This window comes from Serpula lacrymans (assembly GCF_000218685.1).
Source record: "Serpula lacrymans var. lacrymans S7.9 unplaced genomic scaffold SERLAscaffold_16, whole genome shotgun sequence".
Classification (NCBI taxonomy): Eukaryota; Fungi; Basidiomycota; class Agaricomycetes; order Boletales; family Serpulaceae; genus Serpula; species Serpula lacrymans.
Genome location: NW_006763305.1, coordinates 944116 through 963491, shown reverse-complemented (window position 1 = coordinate 963491; position 19376 = coordinate 944116). Strand labels below are relative to the sequence as shown.

Sequence of the window (19376 nt, the reverse complement as noted above, 5' to 3'; positions counted from 1 at the left end):
CCTCTGAACATATGGCTTGTACTAAAATACTCATGATAATTTAAATGGTGCTTCACTAATATTTGTCAGAACGTACCGATTCCTGAGCGACAGCTTTCCTAAAATATATCCAGCCTTGTAAAGAACTGTCCCCTCCCACGCCCGGCTCGTTCTTGTCTTCGCGGATGACTATAAGCGGATCACCCCAAGTTGCATCTGCTATACCCCCACGATCGTCCAATTTGGTTTCGTAACTGCCATGATCTAGTAAAACACTCTCGAAGAAAGGCTTTAAAAGGACCCTTCTTTGCGGTTCATTCTCGTATAATTCAGCGGAGCCCGAAATGAAGCTATGGCAAAGCCCCAGCAGCTCAGAACTTGGCTCCAAGTCAGGCTGCCAAATCGTGGGATCGTCGAGACGGTCTAGACGCTGTTTGAGCCTGGCAAAGGCGTGGTGGAACAGCGAAGTATGTGGACCATAGTTACGAGCTGGCCTGTGAATGTATAGATCACCACGCACAGACCCAGAGTTGTCCTTAAGTAGCTTGATATCTTTGCTGATCTCCGATGGCGATCTAATGTCCCTGACATCGGCTGCCTTCCGGACGGACACTTGAAGTAGATATTAGGATTTGCCAGCGGCAAATGCTAGAGAACTCACTTTGAATTAAATTAGAAGGGGCAATGTCAAGGCCCGGCAACTTGTCACTAGCTTCCAAAACTCAAGATACTTTGAGTAAGTCAAGCAAAATGGCTGAATAACTTAGCACATACTGGAATCGGTCACGACGACATGTCTATCTTCTCATGATCCTCAGGTGCGGGACCTCTGGGGAAATATCGCTTAAGGCGATGTGCGGGTGTCATCTTTGAACCGCTGGAATGCTCGCGAAGCCACTCGGTAGCACGATTGAGAAGTGTGTTTTCTGGCTCCATGGACAGCTCGCCACACTGCACAAGGATGTGAGCACGACAAAGCAATAAATGCTGATAGGAGATGAAGACCTGACCTTGAGAAGAATGATGTTCTCGCCTTCAGAGGCATGTTTGTAGCTCGCATGGGCACGAATCTTGTCTTCCAAGTCTGCTACTTTTGCCCCCTCTGGTAGATCGAAGGGATAACACTGAGCGCTGGGGTTATCTGGCATGTAGACAACGTAGCAAAGCTCTGAAGTGGCTATATGAGCCATGTTCGGATGGAGACGTGACAGTTGAAGTTGAAGTTCAGCCTGACCAGGGGCTGTCGTGTTTGCGTTGTTTGGGTTTGTTAGATCCGCAAGCTTTAGGTCCACAAGCACAAACAACCACCTGACTCGAAATGAATCAGTTGTATATTTGACATATATATCTTGTACCATACATCTGTCACGCTCGTATACTCATCATCTAACACACCATCGAGCTTTTTGATTATGGCCGCTTGAGCTGCTGAGGTCCAAAATAGGGCCTCGTTCATCTTAAGCACGCCCTCAAGTCGCCAGGCTTGGTTTTACTTTATCTTGCTGGTGTTCCTGTCAGCTTTAGATCTCATCGTTACATCATGGAGACCACTGAAGAACTACAACAACTCGAAATTACTGCCCTGAAGTCCATATATGATTGCGATTTTTTGGAGCCACCTCCACCGAAAGCCTGGAAAGTACGTCTCCTTGGCTCATCAGCGGACTCATTCAGACGAAGTCAATACCATTATTTTACATACGCCGCTGCCACGCTACCCGAATTCATCATCAAAGTTCCACATCCAGATCCAGCCCACGGGCTAAAGATTTATTTCCATTTACACACGAAGTCTGTATTACTTTCCAGCTCGTATTTGTTTATCCTGATGTGATCTATCCTGTTTCTAGGTTTCCCAAAGACTTATCCCACTTAGCATGCCCCACATTCACTATCCAAAAGCCAATCAAAGGTCTCAATAATGAATACGAAAGTTCACTTACAAAAGCCATCCATGCGGAAGCCCAAAAACTTCGTGGTTCTGAGATGGTTTTCCAGGTTAGTCTTTCAACGTTTGTTGATTTCCTAGATAGTCTCATAATATGGCCATCGCCAACTTTCTTGGTAGATCGTCACGTTTGCGCAAGAATGGATAGCTAAATATATTAACCCGCCCATTGAGTCCCATGGTTCGCTTGCGAACGAAATGACAAAACGTGCAACGGACGAAGAACGGGTATATTGTCTTCCCTTTTGTCCATCATTGCTCTCATCTATTATATTTCTTAGGAACGAAAGCAAAAAGCGGAAGAAGAAGCCGAACGTGAATCTGAACGCGCTGCACAACTCGCAGAACAACTCCACGAACAGATACAAGCTGACGCACAAAGACATTTGATCGCAAAGGAGATGCAGTACAAGGCGGCAAGGCAAAGGGCTTTGTCGGATGCCACAGAAGTCCCTCCCGCAGGCGATACGCCCACCGAGTCTTTCAATGAGGAAATTGAATTCAAGGGCGTGAAATTCAATACCGTAAAAATGTTCCACCCACGAAGAGGTAGCCTGTCGAATATTTAAAGGTAAACAAAAACTGATTTTATGGAACGTTAGAATGCTTAGGAACGACTTATCTGGCGGATCCGTTGTGCGATGATGTGCAAGCTACTTTACCCCTTGAAGTTCATTCCATCGTATTTCAGACTGAGTATTACATTTCCACGCAAGGTACACGTTATTTTTTGATGCTCCCTGATCACCTTAGCTCAGCGTAACAATCAGGAAAAAAGAAGTTGAAACAACTAGAGGCAGAAATCCAACGTTTAACAAACATTCGACACCCCAATTTATTAAGCATATTTGCCGTGAAATTGACTATGCATCATACAAATGCTCCGCCGCGTTTGATTGTCTTATCGGAACAGCGACCTGCATTGACGTTGCAAGATGTCCTCGAAGACTGTGAATGCTTACGAGAGGAGCGTGCTATGGTGAGTTGACAGTGCTGTTTCCCCTACTCTACAAATTCATTCAATAAGTATAGGATTATTTAGGTCAGATATTGTCGGCGTTAAATGCCGTTCATGCAGGCGAACTCGTTCATCGAGGTAATTTCGGTTCATTTTGTAGAATGGTATTCTATCTTGACATAAGTTTAGGACTGGATATTTGCTGCGTTGGCCTCGCAACTCGCGAAAATCGCAGCCAGTCAAAATTAGTCAAGATCGGTAAAGTAGGGTATCATGTAAGGCTCCAGGACCTGCACAGGTCAAACCCATTTGGGAGTGGTATTCTGTCATCAAGCGAAGAAGCCGTCTTATCTGATGCTTGGTAAGTCTACAAATCATCATAACTCGGGAGTCATTGTTAATCAATGTATATGAATCCCAAAGGCTATCGAAGGACGTTTTGGAATCTCCTCTATCCTACACGCGAAGTCGGGATATCCATCATGTTGGAATAGTTTTATTACAGATGCTTATGGGCCGTGATGTCACACGACAATACAGCGATCCTCAAGCAGCCTTACAGAGATGTAAGTTCTTCCTTTCCATATTCTTTGTGCACCGTTTGAGTGGAACTAGCCCCTATATCACCCGGTCTACAACAGTATGCAATGAGCATGCTTGTACCTAGCAAGAAAAACCATGTTTCTTGCCTGAGTCTTCTAGCAGATCTCGCTGCTATGTCGTTCCATTCCACCGCGACCAGTAGAACACCATCAATCACTGTGTCTGGTATGTCTTCGTATTCTACAGACTGAAGTATTCGGCTGTTCACAGCATATTTATAGGACCCAAAACGCCCATGTATAGTGGCCATACCCATAGTAGCTCCCCGGAGAAGGACTATTTCAGAACACCTGCAGGGACGAGGCAGGCAAGTCGGTGGAAGGAAGACTGGGAGGAGTTGGAATTACTGGTTTGAACGTGACATCTAGTTATTTTATCATGATTAATTTCGACTTCAATGTAGGGAAAAGGGGCATTTGGATCAGTCGTCAAAGCTCGAAACAAAATCGACTCCCGCATATACGCCGGTACGTCGCTAAAAATGTGATTCGGTTTTTCTATTATTCATAAGGATAATAGTCAAGAAAGTACGACTACGTACGTCTCAAAGCGACACCAAGATCTTCAGGGAGGTGAATGCACTAAGTCGGCTATCACATCGTTTCATTGTGCGTTATTATACCACTTGGGTCGAAACGTCTGAAATTGCTTCGACTGCTCCATCATCTGGCTCTGACTCCGACGACTCTGGCACTGAGAGTGGCATGACATCGGTACCTCATTCTGAGCGGCGAGGAAACTCCGATCCTTTCAGCATAGATTTGGATGACTTGGATGATTATGGGTCGGGGACTCAGTCATCGTTTCCTAGCATCCATTTCACCCGGTCGGATTTAACCGAAAAGGACGAAGATGAAGAAGATGACAGTGACGATCCATTTGGAAACCTGTTCGCTTCCGAGTATAGTGATGAGAATCACCCCAAAACCCCCCCTGTTACGCCTCGTACACTATATATTCAGATGGTATGTCTATCCTTATCGATCACGGTCTGATCGGTCTCACTCGATTCATTCAGGAATTTGTGGAGCGTCAGACCTTGAGAGAAGTAAGCATCGAGAACGGTTCTTGGGGTTAGAAAACTTAAGCTTAATTTAACATGGACATTATTTAGAGAATTGCAGAAGGGCTGTCCGAGGAAGAGGCATGGCGTTTGTTCAATCAAATTTTAGATGCTCTTGTCCATATGTCAAGTCTTGGCATAGTAGGCATCAGTTTTTTCGAACCAACTCACTCACACACACAGTCTACAGCTTCATCGCGATATCAAGTTAACCAATATTTTCATTGGTAAGAGGCAATGTGGGCAATCTTTACTTCTACTGATTCCTTTTGCAAGACGGAAAAGGCGATTGTAAAGGTAACGCTGTGTCCGTATCCACACTCTCAAGGTTTCTTACCTGAGTGACTAGTGGGAGATTTTGGGCTTGCAACTTCTAGCCTAGCCGCAGTGGATCCTTCAGACGTCTCACCTCATCTGGGTCATTCTGATTCAGACATGACCCTTGGTAACGTCTTACCTATATTTACAGATGTCCACACGAACTTATGCCCTTGCAGAAGTAGGCACTAAACTCTACATTGCTCCGGAGGTACAATCGAGGAAGAGAGGTCCTCGCAATCACAACAAAGCGGACATGTATAGTCTCGGAGTAAGTGTTAATTTCGTACACTCTAGCGCGAAGTATTCTCAAGCCAATCGTGATGAGATCGTATTTTTCGAAATGAACTACTCCTTTACTACAGGTGCTGAGCGCATTGCCGTTATAGAAGACCTTAGAAAACCAGAAATTTACTTCCCTAATGGTTGGGATCGCCCACGGCAAAAGCAAAGTATGTATTGTACCTTGACACAGGTCAACAGACTAATTTTTGTCTTTTAGTTATCACACAGCTTCTCAAGCATGATCCAGCAGACCGTCCTACGGCTTTGGAGCTTTCTCAAAGTTCTCTTATACCGCCAAGGGTGGAAGATGAATACTTCAAGGGCGCTTTGCGTATGATGGGTATACTTCGAGTCTTTATATTGTGTTCACTTCAAGTCTGAATAGTCGTCGCAGCAAAGCAGGATTCGCCTCATCATCAGGCAGTCCTATCTTCCCTCTTCAACCAGCCCTCCAATCAAGTTCGTAGCTACCTGTATGATCTTGAAGCTGAAATACCCGAGCATGCATATCTCAACGATATCGTACAAGACCGGATTTCGGCCATCTTCCGTCTGCATGGAGCTGTGGACATGGAGCCTCCTCTACTCATGCCATGTACTAGTCTAGAGGAGAATCAAAATCAAGCTGTATATATTGATCGACACGGCGACGTAGTGACATTACCGAACAATGCCCTTGTGCCGTTTGCGCGTTTGGCGGCAAGAAACAATCTGAAGCGAATCAAGCGGTTCCATATCACAAATATATATCGGCCAAAGTAAGATCCTGCGGCCTAATTACTTCGAACACACTTTACTTAATATTTGCAAGCGTTGTACCAGGTCACCCCAAGGTCACCAAGGCTGCTGTGCTTGATATCATAACCCCAGACATTACCGGCGGTCTGATTGCTGCTGGAGCCGAAATGCTTATGCTTCTGAACAATTGTCTGAATACATTTCCTAACCTTGCACAGAGCTACGAAATTCACATCTCCCACTCGAGGAGTGAGTTCCTGTATTACCTTCCATGACATACCTGACACTTGCTTCATTAATTCAGTCGTTGACTTGGCGTTGAATCGCATTCCGCTTGACCTTCGTCCGGCTGTCATCGACATTATAAACCAGTCAAAGTCTTCGGCTTTCCAGAAACGGACCTCGCTGTTGAAAAAGGGGTTACTGAGGAGTACAGCCGACGAACTAGAAGTACTTGCTGAAGTTGGTTAGTGTCAAGCCCACATTTTTTGAAACTGCTGAATTTATATTTCTCGTAGATGAAGACATCGACGTTCTGTTGAGTAGACTAGATAAAGTTTCGCCAACACTGCTAAGCGTTATGCAACCTGCTATTGAAGAGATGAAGCAAACCATGTACTACGCAACCTCTGCTGGGTTTAACAGTCCTATACTATTCCACCCTTTGATGTGGGGCGCCCATCATATCCACTTCAACGATGGTGTCCGTTTTGAGGTAGTAAGAAGAACTAGACGTCTGGATGTTCTCGCAGCATGTGGACGGTGAGTGCAACGCCTCTATTTTGAAATATTATCCATCAACTGACGTGGTTTGCAGCTATGACGGCCTAATTTCCCAATGCTCGCCTCCAAAGCCTAAGGCTGATCCCATCCGTGCATTTGCTGTGCAAATAGCTCTCGAAAAAATTACAGTTGCCTTAGCTGCTTTTCAAAGTACTTCAGTCAAGGCTTTAGTGAAGGAACAGCGGTCGTTTGGCTTCTGGAGTCCGCGGCGTTGTGATGTGTACATTGTGTCATATCAACCGGGATACCTGCAAGACAGGCTTGAGACGGCCGCAATGTTATGGCAGCATAATATCAGTGCTGATGTGATGTATGATGCCAATCTGGTCGATGTCGAGCACGAAAGTCACGTTGAGCTCTGTTCGCGAGAAGGAATACTGTAAGTGAATATTAACCATATGCTTCTCAGCGAATGGTATGGAATTTAACTGCGTTATAGGTTTGCAGTTTATCCTCGTCCACGAACTGCTCGTCGAGATCACCCTGCTTTTAAAGTGAAAAGTATATTGAAAGGGACCGAATATGAAGGTGACTGAGTTTCTCCTCCACCTACCCATTTACTGATTGATATTGTAGTCTCTCGCGCGGAGCTAGTTAGCTGGCTCCAGCATGAAATACTAGAGCAAAAGCGGGTTGACTCTTCTACGTCTGGTGCTTTGATTACTCCTGATGCCACCTCTGGAGTGCTAGCGAGCAAGGATGTATCACTTCCTCCGGCTGTGCAACTAATCCTACCTGGTGACACAAAAAAACAACGCAAGCAAGTTAAACAAATATTCCTTGATAGAGGTCAGTGCATCAGTACACCTACATATGGATAAGAATGGTGACATTTAACTTATACATACACACATTAGCTTACGAAAAAGCCACTCAGCTCAAGGTTGCTGTCCATAATGGTATACCTATGCTTGTCATTGATGTTCCAACCGCAACTGTGGATAGCCTGGTCAAGAGCTCTTCTTGGATCACCGATGAAGAAGCGTGGAGAAGTATTGCAGCATCTGTGCCAAGTCTGCACAGTGCTTATGCTCACCAAGTCAGAGAAGCCGCTGCCAAACGTAAAGCTGAAGGCCATTCTTTCCTACTTTTGTATGCTGTGCGGGAGGACCGTTGTCAGCTTATGAATCTCAATTAAATAATCTGGATTGTTTCCATATCGTACGTGTTATTCACTGTTATATTTGTCTTTTCACTTATTCTTGGGATGGCCTTGCACCATCAATCTGAACGTTACCACACAGATGGTCGCTTTAGATTTGGTATTTTATGAAAACACATGGAAGGGTTTTCGACACTGCATTATATGTATCACGGTTGAATATGCACAGCTGGAACGAATGACTTTGAATGCACTTATATTCCCTGAAAAAAATTGCACCATCGCATACCATGATATACATATACTAAGTCAACCTGGCATCAACTCTTAGGCCACATGTATCTGTACGAATATCTGGTATTACCCGCTCCACTGTTGCCCAGACGCTTTCATAGTTTTCCTCTCTTTCCCCTTCCTGTACATCTCTTTATCCACTGCTTTTTGTCCGAGTGTCTCAACTCTTTTTTTCTTCCACTGGCTTCGATCCCGTAGGCGCTTCTGCGATCCCGAGCGATCGTGGCCACTCTCGCCGTCGTCGTCACTTTCCGCGTCTTCGCCGAGAGGCATGTCTTCCCATTCCTCCTCACCTTTTTCTGATTGCTCCCTTCTTCTCTTCTTTCCAGACTCCCCCTTTCCACCACCAATATTGACGTTCACTCTGGGTGGCACAGACAATCCAAATGCCTTTGAAACCTTCGCCAAATCAAGCGCATTGATGTCATAGATGTTTTTCAAAGAATAAGACGCATATGATTGAAGATACGAGCGGAAAGCATCTCGCGCTGACTGGTGCAAGAAATAGTTCTTTTGAAGTAGCTTTTCGAGCTATCACATTACTTCAGAAAACTTCATGATTAATGAAAATAAAATAAAAATTTACCTGACTCTGCACGTTGGCGATTCGGTCAGATGGGAAAGTGAACTCATTAAGCGGGACCTTGGCTTCTTTCAGGTATCTTAAAAACCCAAGTTCACTCTCGAGCAAGAAGAGAAGACTCTTGCCAACCTTCCCTGCACGCGCCGTGCGACCTACACGATGTATATAATCACGAGGATCATCTGGTGGGTCAAACTGTATTATCCAGTCAACGCGGGGAATGTCGAGGCCTCGCGCGGCAACGTCTGTACAAAGGAGGATACCGGATTTTGCGTTGATGAACTCGAAGAAGGTATTTGTACGCTTTTGTTGTTTTTGTTTACCCTGCTTTGATATAAGTATCTAGAGCTAAGCTATGTGGGCAGGACGTACATGTAGATCGAGAACGGGGACATCGATGTAATTGAGTAGCTCTGCATGGTATTTCACCGAATTACAGCTCGAGAAGAATACGATGACCTTTTTGCTTAGATTTTTTCTAAGGAAAGTGAACAGGAGAAGGAACCGGCGATCTGAGGGGCAGACAACATAGCCTTGGGAAAGAGTCGATACTGTGCTTGTTTCTTCTTCCTTGTCGACATCGATGTGCAGGGGCCCAGGCCGTAATGATATTCGAGCGAGATCCTGTACTTTTGTAGTTTGTGTTGCTGAAAAGAGCATGGATTGTCGATTGTCTATAAACCAACAATCAATACGATAATTCACAAGATGTAGATCATGCTAACCGTTTGGTAATATTGTCATTATCTTTTTCATCTCTTCCTCGAAACCAATCTCCAGTATTCGGTCGGCCTCGTCGATCACGAGCGCTTTTAGATTCCGGAAAACAAAACCCGGGGTATTCTATATCAAATCAGCAACGACTCGTCGAAGTGGCGCTCCAGACTTTAAGAGAGTACCTGAAGATGGTCCAGTAATCTTCCGGGGGTAGCCACAAGCAAGTTGACGCCTTTCACCAGTTTTTCACGTTCTGCCCTAATGTTTGCACCACCAATGACGATCCCAAAGGTTTGCGAGTGATGAGCCATCAAGTCTTTTGCAACGCCGAATATCTGAAGCGCAAGTTCTCTCGTAGGCGAGACGATAATGATACCGGTTCCTTTCAGATATGCCAGCTCGTTTAAGATTCCCGGCGAGAGGAGTGAAATATACGGGAAAATATTACATACCATTTCTTGGCTTGAATTTCAGCCGATGCAACAGCTCTACAGCGGGTAAAAGAAAGGCAAGGGTCTTTCCTGATCCCGTTCGTGCAGCACCCAATACATCCTTTCCTGCCAGAAGAGGTGGAATAGATTTTGCTTGTACTGGTGTCATGGTGCTGAAACCCATGTCTTCGAGTGCTTTATTTGTTGGTTCCGACAGATCAAGGTTAGAAAATGGCTCTCTGCCTTTAACGCTTGGTCCTGGTATCGCAGACGGTGCCGTATCTTCCATTGCGTCGGCCATGGCGCTTCCAGGCTGAACGAGGATGATATGATACTGTTAGTAAGGACTGCCAGTGGCGGCCAGAGAAAAAAGTAAAGATGCTGACTAAGCCCACCAAATCGACATGTGCCGCCGGCTTTGGTTTCTCTACACGTATACTCAGAGCATGTACGGGAATAAAAATTACCAAAACCATGGCTATGATTTTTGATGCGCCGAGTGGCTGACGGAGTGTGCCGAATGTGCATGGGGTGAAGGGCACATGCCTCGAGGAGATGGGAGTAAAGATAGCTACTAGTCATCGTGCAAAACAGCTGCATCAATGGCGCAAAGAACCTCCCCAAGACACTCTAAGGTCACTCAACGATACCCTCTGTGTTCCCTAAGGATGTCTGGCCTCAATAAACCTACAGATACAACCACAACCACTTCACAGAAGAAAAAGAAGGCACCGAAGTGCATCTGGACAGAAAGCGACACCAAAAAATTGGTTGAACTTGCTGAGGAGCATGTTGGCCTGCTTGGAGAGGGTGGGGGGTATAAGCCTCAGTTCTATAACCTGGCTGAGGGCATTCTGGCTCCTTATCAACAAAAGGAGCCACCAAAACAGCCGACTCAATCCGTAACAAATGGTTCAGCATTAGTAGTAGAAGTACATTTTAAAGCTTCATTGCTAACTGCTATTTTAGCTAAAGAAGGAGCTTAGTTGCGTAGATCAGTTGATGAACGCTTCCGGGCTTGGATTTGATGTACAATGTGGACTGAAGATTACTGATGGCACGTTTGGGATGCTTTCCTCAAAGTTGTCAGGCAACAAATACGAAGCTATATAACAAGCCCAATGTCTGGTCAAGTCCTTCCTGGAAGGCGGTGAATCAGAGTATGAGAATGAAGAGTATCAGTAAGAGCACAAATCCAAACTAATATTGAACTAGAGAACAATACATCGAGTATATACTTCTCTATATAGTGAACGGCGATGGTCAGACCGAGAAAGGGAAATACTGAGAAAGTGGTCTGACCAGCTAGCTAACCAATAAGAAAAAAGGAGAACATGGTCCGATCTATTGTATCTACTAATCGTATGAGAAAACGTATTGGTAAGGGATATACAATTGGCTGTATCAGTAAGCCCATGAGAATGCGCTGACTCACAACCTTCTTTGCTTATCAATATCACTCTGAAATATTCCCAGACATAGCACTGGATTGTGGCTATGTCATCTGGATATCTTCTCGAGGATTGACAACAAGTCTACCTTGTTGTAGGTACGATAGAACGTGAGTGTGAAGAGAGAATAAGAAGAAAAACGATAAAAGTAATAAGACACCTGCTGTAATCTCTAGTCCAAGGGCAAGAGGAGTGACGGGGATTGAGTCTGCTAACCACGACATGACGGGAATGCGATAAGAAAAATCGATTTCTCACAAAAGTGAGCATCTTTATCCTTAGCAGGTATGGGACGGGCTTACCTTTTTCTTTGCAGAGCAAGTCGAAAGATGTTTAGTCAACCTACAACCGGTTAGCTTTGGATGGGTGGAGGTGGTATGACTCGATCACAGCTATTCTACCAAGCCGGGCAAAAGGGACTCACATTTTCCGTGCATCTCAAGCACAATTTGCAAAGATCAGTTCAGCAAGTAAAGATAGGATGGATGTGGATGCTGGAGGCAATGATGGAGGGGAGGATGGAGAGGATGAGGATGGAGAGGACGAAGGTGATGAAGAGGGTGCAGAAAGAGAGGCAATTGAAAGAGAGGCGGTTATTAGCGCCAGAAAAGACAAGGCAAAGAGTGGGAGTGAATCCGGCACCTTGTATGTGTCATCTATCCACTCCAAACCTACTAGCGCATCTGTCAGCATCACGTCCTCCGGAAAACGCAAGTATTCGGCTGTTGATAGTACCTCTGTAATCTCTGCCACCCCAAGCAAAGCCCCACGTTCTTCTGGCGCCGCTGCAATTAATGGTGTGAAGGAACAGATGCAGAGGATGGCGGATAACAAGGAACAGCGCGATACCAAGTGCAATGACTTCAGGTACCGGTTTCTGAACATTGTAGAGAGTGCTTTCACTGGCAGTGTATCTGGTGGTGGATCTTCAAACATTGCTTTGTCTTTGTCTTCTCAACACGTTGAGCCTTTGAACACAAGGAGTCAGGCCATTAGAATGGCTGGGCAGATCAAGACACGGCTCAATGACGAGCAAAAAATTGCATTCATTGATATGCTCCGTGCAGATAATGTGCTGATAGGTGATTACCTCAATATGGCCACACAGGACAAAAATCCTCGCATAATGTGGGTGGATAAGCTGTTGAAGGACTTTGCTGCGTTTCCGTCCAACTAGGTCTGTTGTTGTCTGTTGTTGTCTTCATTTTTTGTTATAACTTGCTGTATCCCTGCTCAAATGTAAACTATATACGTTGATGTGGAAATAGAATCAATTTTGCTGTGAACTTATGAGAAAACAAATGAATACCAGCACCCTAGCTACTCTGTAAATAATTGGCCTCTTATCCTCAGCTCTCGACGATACAATGCCCACATCCTCTCTGCAATCTGATTACAATGTGAATTGGCTCCAAGCCGGTCTGGCTCAGTTGTTGGCCCTTCTGCGAGGGAGCCAGTGCTCTCCAGGGTTGAGGTAGTACTTGCTTCGGGGAACGTATTGATATCTTCAGGATCATGAGTTCGGATGTAGTTGTGTACCATGCAAAGCGCTGATGGTACACGGGCTTGAATGTCCATATCAAATTTGGGGGGGCAGACAAGGATTCAAAAGCGGCGCTTGAAAATTCCGAAGATTCACTTGATGCAGCAGCGAGCTTGAGCATGCCGCAAATTGAAGAGCTCTTCCTTGCTCTTTGGCCTAGTTATAATGTTAGAATAGCTAGACATATCACGAATAGACTCACCTAAGTCCAACACGGCCCCATTCAGCCAAATGATAATGTTCCCCTTGATAAGGAACAAGAAGTTCAGGGCAAGACCCAAAACCAGTGTCCGCCAGGTAATATTTACCTGGGGGGACATGTAGATCATGCTGCTGAGCATCATTGTATATGGCTGCATCGGCAGCAGAGCCCTCCAACCCTGTAAGCATGTAGAGAAACCGTAAATCAAAGGAGCAGCATGCCAGACAATTCTGGGTGACTGCTCCCTTGCGGTTTCTTGACAGATGGCGCTCAGACAACTTTGGGGCACATGCAATGTGCATACCATCAATGGTGCTGATAGCACCTGAAAAAAATGGAAATAGCTTTGGGTTGTTTTGAATTTCGGGTGGAATGGAATCATTGGCGGAGGGTAAGTGTACATAGTCGGTGTATATAGGTGCTGATGAAAATGCGAATAAAATCTCCTTGAAATACCTGTAAAATGGTGAAAAGCTGGTGCATTAGTAGATAAAACTTTACTCACTTTGAAAGGGTGTCATTTGCATGCTGGAAACGCTCGCCAACATGCTTGAGAGTAAGCCCTGTGACGCACATATACAGGAAGACACCCAGCTTCTCCTGTAAGGTGACATATTTGGAATTGGTATGGCCTGCTTGCTGTGAGGCAACGACAAACTATAACAAAAACAAAACCTGTCTCCTTCTGCACTTGCAGGGAGTAAGAGGTTCAATAGCCTTGTGATCGACAGATGCTAGTGAATATAGCAAGTAGAGGATGTGAGAGCAGACTCAGAGGTTTCTGATAAGAGGTAAGGCGGATAATTCAAGTAATAGAAAACTAAAAAGCTATACATGAGATGTGTAGGGTTTATATAGCTAATTATCTGTTCCTGAGACCAAAAAGAGAATAAACAAAAAGTGGTCTGAGCAATAAATCGTCCAATGAGAAAAAGGGACAACTATCGTACGACTTTGAATGATTAATCAGCGGGTGAGAGAGTTGTACTAATAATAGGTGTTTGTCACACATGTTCAGGAACCGTATCCTCATGATGAGGTACGATCCTGACTAAAGCGTTTATTAGTATATCCAGGCCTTGATGGGGCTTGGAGCTGGTTGGCGAGATGCCTACTACCAGCCCCTACCCATTGTGCTGGCTGGCTGGGAGTGATACCCAGTCTCTGATCTGCGATATAAAGTGGTAGCAATGATTGAGAAAGCCTGTGAGGGCTATGAGAAGTAGAATAGCAAATGATACCTCTAGCCCTAGAGCCAGAGGTGTTCAAAAACCAAGACATGGAGAAAATAATAAATGGTCCTTACACCCGCCTCAACACCCTGATCAGCCCTTCAAATACATGCTTATTTACACCTAGCTCGCTTTTGATCCTACCCGGATGTCCATTGATCAGCTCTTGGATCCAGCCTTGGCCTGACAGCACAGAAGTGTGGTATGGTGTCTTGTTGTACAGCAATTGAGAGTATGACACAATTGATTCGGAGGCGGAGAGTACAGCATGGTCTTCTTCGTCATCATCATCCATTGAGTCCTCATCATCCGGCACCAGATACTCCAGTAGCATGAGACGGAGAGCTTTATCATCCATTGCAATATCTCACCCAGGCAAGTGACAATACTACTTCCCTGTTTGGATGCCGAATCCCGTTATCAAGGTTAGAGCTCCGACTTAACAGGACAGCCACCATAGTTACGGGCGGTAATTTTGGGCGCCCAAACCACATCGATGTTCCCGTACATGCTCTCACACTACGAGCATTCCCCGAAATCATTCGGTGCGACATACCAAAAGCACAGCGCTGACTGAAAGCCTACTATGGCTATGCTCCGGACCATAATTGGGAGTGAAAAGGTAAACAATGGGTCTAATATTGCATAACTATTCCTTTATGGAATGAGCCAAACCATCCCGTTCTAGGATATGGCCGTAACATCATAATCACAGTAAGCCTATTCTTTGACTGTTGCAGATAATTTTGGCTGTTCCAGAGCTGCCACTTATCTTTCCCTTTGTGTGACAGGGAAATGCAATCCCACAAAGACTAGCAGTGAAGAATAGATAAAGACCAAACATGTATATTTTTACCTTTTGATTCTTTGTTCAATCTTGGAGCACACCGGTGAAAGTTTTCCATTTGCATCTCTGGTGTTAGACTGTTGCAACTTGCTATTTTGGCAATTGCTCGTAGTGTCAAGTCGTATGCATGAAATACTACATGTGGGATACGTATCAAGGATCTATGAAGAACGGTGAAGAGTTACTGGAGACTACCCGGGGTGATGATAGTTGGTGGAATACCGTGATGTAAGGAGAGCGAAGGTAGTGAAGGTGGAAGTACACATGGTGTTTCTCTTATAACAAATACTTGACTAGTCGAAGTCGACCTACTCATTATTAGCATCTGCAAAGGCCCCTTTCAACACTATTACTAGGTGAGTTATCTGGACCATGGGGAATACATCTCTTGAATTCTCGTAGGTTTGCCGCTTCGCATACAGTCTTCTGTCTGTGGACACTGTAGCGTTGATGACGGTGCTGCCTGTCCAAGGTTGTAGCCGTCATCTATTTGCTCCCCAAGCACTGTTTCGTGTAGCGTCGTGAGTGTAGTCGGGTCTACGTAAGACTTTACGGCCAGAGTCATCTTGCAAACCTTTCGGTCGCGCCAACCAGATATAATCAGCCATAATTCCGTGGCGCTACTGGAAAATGACAACATGTCCTTTTTTCAGTTCTGTCAATAAAGAAAACTCAGAGGCTTTGTCCTCCTTGCATCAGGTAGTGTTGTCCTGTCCATGAGTCAGGCATATGGTTCTTTGCACAACCACATTACCTTCTAGGCTAAATGAGTAATTCGATATCTGAATAGCGGTTGCTGCTTGTTGTGCTGTACTGCAAAAGAGAAGAGAAGGTCGTCTAAAAGTATTGGTGGAGATATAGTCATTGCTCCCAGCAGATTCAGAAGGTGATGCTGTTTAAATTTATTTCATTTTAGTCCTAGCACTGATCATTAACCCATATTTCGCCTGTTCTGTGTATGAGCGAATATCTCTTTGTTATAGACGTTCACGCCATGGGAATTTCAATCGCTAGCTGATTCACAAGAACGACAAGCAACAGGACTAAGCTTTAAAATTACAGTGAAACCTCCGGCACAAGGCCACCCTTTGATATAACTCGTTCTAGGGAAGTGTGTGATCTCAAGGTATCCCTTTAGCTCTCTTGTAATTTACTTGGTCGCATGTTCGTCCAGCGGACACTTGAGTCTTCAAGCTTATGCGAACCTAGTAATCCTCTCTTACCTTCGACGATCTGTGCAATCGACAGGTGCTGATGATGGGAATTACGGTCTACTGGCGCAAGGTTGGTAAACTTCAGAGGCTCCAGGGCCTATGCTGATGAAGCGCGTGCAGTGTACACTAAACGTTGATGTGTAGTATCTTGATGGTTATTGTATTGAGTGGCCGCTTTATTCGCACAATACGACTCCATCGGTCAGTCCTCTCAGGTGAGGAAGGTCTCTATTCTAATTCTGAAATGTGATTGGATTCGGTCCCCAGTCCCTTTCGTCGCGATAAGCCAGAATCAAAATTTAGTTAGAGGGGCGGCATTGTTCAAACGACTCCTTGTACCTGTCTGTACTTCATTTGCCACTTATCTTGCCCCGCTTTTAGTAAGTTTTATTTCCCAAGTCTCTTCTCTTTGCCGATGCTGGCGACTAAGCGGAATACGTTTCTCAGGCCTCTATGCGATGGCTTCCTTGGACAAATTACTACATCCTCACTCGACCGGATGCCAATCGGATGCATATGACATCGGACACTTTTGTAAAGATTGGTATCTTCCTAACTCTGCTACACAAAGCATACCATATAGATACCAATTGACTAGTGACTACCTTACATTCCCTTTCTCTTCAACCAAAGTCACCGATCGACATCATGTCTCAACTGCTGCCAACGCTCAACTGGACAGCTGGTTTTTGTGCAGCTGTGCTACTCGGCATTCTGGCGTATAGGAGGAGCTCAACTTCAAACAGTAGCATCCCGCTTCCTCCTGGACCCCCTCGTCAATGGTTAGGGGGCACTAAGAATCCTAAATCTACCAAGTGAGTTCTCTACCACAGCCGCTGGTGACGCTCATTGGTCTCCCTAGTGTCGCCTTCTTATTTTCCAAATTGGTTGATGAATACGGCCCTGTAGTTTCAATCAAGCAGGGGCGCAAAGTCGCCATTATCATCGGCAGACATGACGTAAGACCCTATCGAGCATCTGCAGAACCGTGACGACCATATTGCTCACACTTCTCTACTTCACGCCTTTAGGCTGCAAACGAGATCATGGAGAAGGAGGGCGGAGCATTGGTAGATCGACCACGTTTGGTTGCCGCTGATGAGATAGTGTCCAAGGGCATGAGACTCGTTCTTGCACGGTCTGGTGACCGGTTCCGGAGGCTGCGAAGGTATGTCAGAGTTTGTTCCCTATGAACGCCATAACTGTAAAGTAACCCACAGAGCTGCCCATACGCACCTGCAGACGAAGGCAGCAGAGACATACGAACCACTTCAAATGCACAATGCGAAGAATGTAATTTTGGATATCCTCGACGACCCTAAGCAACACATCATGCATGCGAGACGGTACACTTTGGCTTTGTGTCCTGGTTTCTCTTGGTATTGACTACATATATTTTCAGTTATGCAACGTCGGTGATATTGAGAGTCACTTATGGGAAAACGGCGCCAACAGGCATTACGGACCCCGATATGATCTCAATCATGGAAGCGGTGGGGCGTTTCCAAATCGTCATGCGCCCTGGCAGCTTTCTCGTCGATCGGTTTCCTTTCTTGAAATATGTACCGGGATATGGACGTGATTTGGAGAGGCGGTACAAAGAAGACCTAAAGCTCTACTCTGGTCACATGGATCGAGTAAAGAAGAATATGGCAAGTACAATCATGCCTTAGTCTACGCTTCCAGCTTACTCAGACCTGGTATAGGCCGATGGAAAAGCAGAAGCGTGTTTCATGAGATACCTCATAGAACACGCTGAAAAGCATCAACTTTCGAATGACGAAATGGCATTTCTTGGCGGAACGTTTTACGCTGCTGGCTCAGACACAGTGAGCCCTCCTATTTTGTTATCACACATGTGCAATATGGTAGCTCTTGTTCTTCTTGACCAGACCGCTGCTGCCATTGCAAATATGATCATGGCTGCTGCTCTTCATCCCGAAGAACAAGCCAAAATTCAAGATGAACTTGACATGATCGTGGGCAGTGATAGGGGTGAGCATTGGATTTAATCACACCTGAGTATGTTAATAAATGAGGTGCTTGTGTAGTACCAACATTTGCCGACCACGATATGCTCCCCCAACTGCAGGCATTTGTGTTAGAAACGTTGCGATGGAGGCCCATCACCCACTTAGGCATATCCCAATACACAGTTCAATAAGGTTCATTCACTAACAAGACGTTTTTTTTTGTACCATTAGGTTTCGCACACCGCGCTACAAGCGACATTATATGGGCAAGTGCAATCTCGAAATAGGTATAAAGCGGCCGGTAATAAAACCTTGTTCATTTCTCCAGAAAGGTTACCGCATTCCGGCGGGAGCAACAGTATATGGTGTTCATTGGTGAGTACTGTCATACCCTGCACTCATTACACTTAATCTGACAAATACTGGTAACAGGGCCATAACACGCGATCCCGTCGTTTTTCCCGACCCTGAAAGATTCAATCCTCAGCGGTGGTTCGATAGCGAAGGGAAATTACGAACAGACATAAAGGCCTTTACATTTGGATTTGGGCGACGGTGAGTTGATCCCTCCTTCAATGGTGTATGAAGTGTAGTTTACTCATGGAAGATCATGTTGTACAGTGCTTGTCCTGGTAACCATGTAGCAAACAGGTACGTTTTTGCCTAGAGGAGTTTTCCCCACTAATTAACGCAATTAACTTCATGAATCCTTCTAGGTCCATATATATCAATGCTGCATTGCTTCTCTGGTCATTCCGTTTCTCGCAGAACCCTTTGGCTCCTATTGACTCAATGGCCTTTGAGGATAGCATTGTCGCGCATCCTCGGCCTTTTGATGTCAATTTTGAGCCCAGGAAGGAGGAAAAAGTGCTGAGGCAGATGATGGAGGACTATGCAAAAGAGTAAGAGAATGGGTGTAAACATTGCATTTTTTGTACAACACATAAATCGAGCAAAGTGGATAATTTGATTAGGCGAGGCTATTTAATACGATTCCAACAGTGGCATCTGATAAATTGCAAAGAGCCACTTGGTTGATATTCATTACTAAAGTGGGGCTCTAGCTACCCAGAAGTCTGACCCGACAGCAGAATTTGTAACTTACTATTAGC

General features: G+C 45.1%; 6 protein-coding genes across 6 annotated transcripts; 3 read left to right on the top strand and 3 right to left on the bottom strand.

Moving 5' to 3' along the window:
- Positions 1-762: 762 nt before the first annotated feature.
- SERLADRAFT_402439 (uncharacterized protein) lies at positions 763-1169 on the bottom strand (the record flags this gene model as incomplete). The annotated part of the gene is made up of 2 exons (XM_007323803.1): positions 763-930; positions 990-1169. The coding sequence occupies 2 exons, from the start codon at positions 1167-1169 to the stop codon at positions 763-765; spliced, it is 348 nt and encodes a 115-aa protein (XP_007323865.1).
- Positions 1170-1519: 350 nt separating this feature from the next.
- On the top strand, positions 1520-7813 carry SERLADRAFT_374442 (uncharacterized protein; the record flags this gene model as incomplete). Its single annotated transcript, XM_007323802.1, has 29 exons — positions 1520-1770; positions 1830-1977; positions 2048-2155; positions 2209-2476; positions 2530-2643; positions 2698-2906; positions 2960-3023; positions 3075-3246; positions 3309-3451; positions 3501-3626; positions 3710-3837; positions 3892-3955; positions 4008-4394; positions 4451-4536; positions 4603-4692; positions 4742-4790; positions 4828-4848; positions 4901-4996; positions 5049-5140; positions 5198-5321; positions 5372-5494; positions 5549-5912; positions 5966-6141; positions 6197-6358; positions 6411-6654; positions 6710-7054; positions 7115-7203; positions 7252-7464; positions 7533-7813. 29 exons carry the CDS (start codon positions 1520-1522, stop codon positions 7811-7813), a joined length of 4737 nt encoding a protein of 1578 aa, XP_007323864.1.
- Positions 7814-8017: 204 nt separating this feature from the next.
- Positions 8018-10144, bottom strand: SERLADRAFT_364022 (uncharacterized protein; the record flags this gene model as incomplete). The annotated part of the gene is made up of 6 exons (XM_007323801.1): positions 8018-8602; positions 8658-8978; positions 9027-9328; positions 9380-9497; positions 9554-9753; positions 9824-10144. The coding sequence occupies 6 exons, from the start codon at positions 10101-10103 to the stop codon at positions 8138-8140; spliced, it is 1686 nt and encodes a 561-aa protein (XP_007323863.1).
- A 326-nt stretch (positions 10145-10470) lies between these two features.
- SERLADRAFT_411702 (uncharacterized protein) lies at positions 10471-12430 on the top strand (the record flags this gene model as incomplete). The annotated part of the gene is made up of 3 exons (XM_007323800.1): positions 10471-10734; positions 10772-10831; positions 11591-12430. 3 exons carry the CDS (start codon positions 10471-10473, stop codon positions 12428-12430), a joined length of 1164 nt encoding a protein of 387 aa, XP_007323862.1.
- Positions 12431-13364: 934 nt separating this feature from the next.
- On the bottom strand, positions 13365-14587 carry SERLADRAFT_402427 (uncharacterized protein; the record flags this gene model as incomplete). Its single annotated transcript, XM_007323799.1, has 4 exons — positions 13365-13382; positions 13407-13454; positions 13504-13635; positions 14360-14587. A coding segment is annotated over one exon (175 nt), but the record flags the coding sequence as incomplete, so codon positions are not given.
- Positions 14588-16939: 2352 nt separating this feature from the next.
- On the top strand, positions 16940-19307 carry SERLADRAFT_418471 (uncharacterized protein; the record flags this gene model as incomplete). Its single annotated transcript, XM_007323798.1, has 13 exons — positions 16940-17106; positions 17154-17250; positions 17323-17459; positions 17512-17637; positions 17694-17928; positions 17998-18120; positions 18184-18286; positions 18343-18429; positions 18496-18530; positions 18593-18639; positions 18697-18819; positions 18886-18915; positions 18981-19307. The coding sequence occupies 13 exons, from the start codon at positions 16940-16942 to the stop codon at positions 19168-19170; spliced, it is 1500 nt and encodes a 499-aa protein (XP_007323860.1).
- Between the last annotated feature and the right edge of the window lie 69 nt (positions 19308-19376).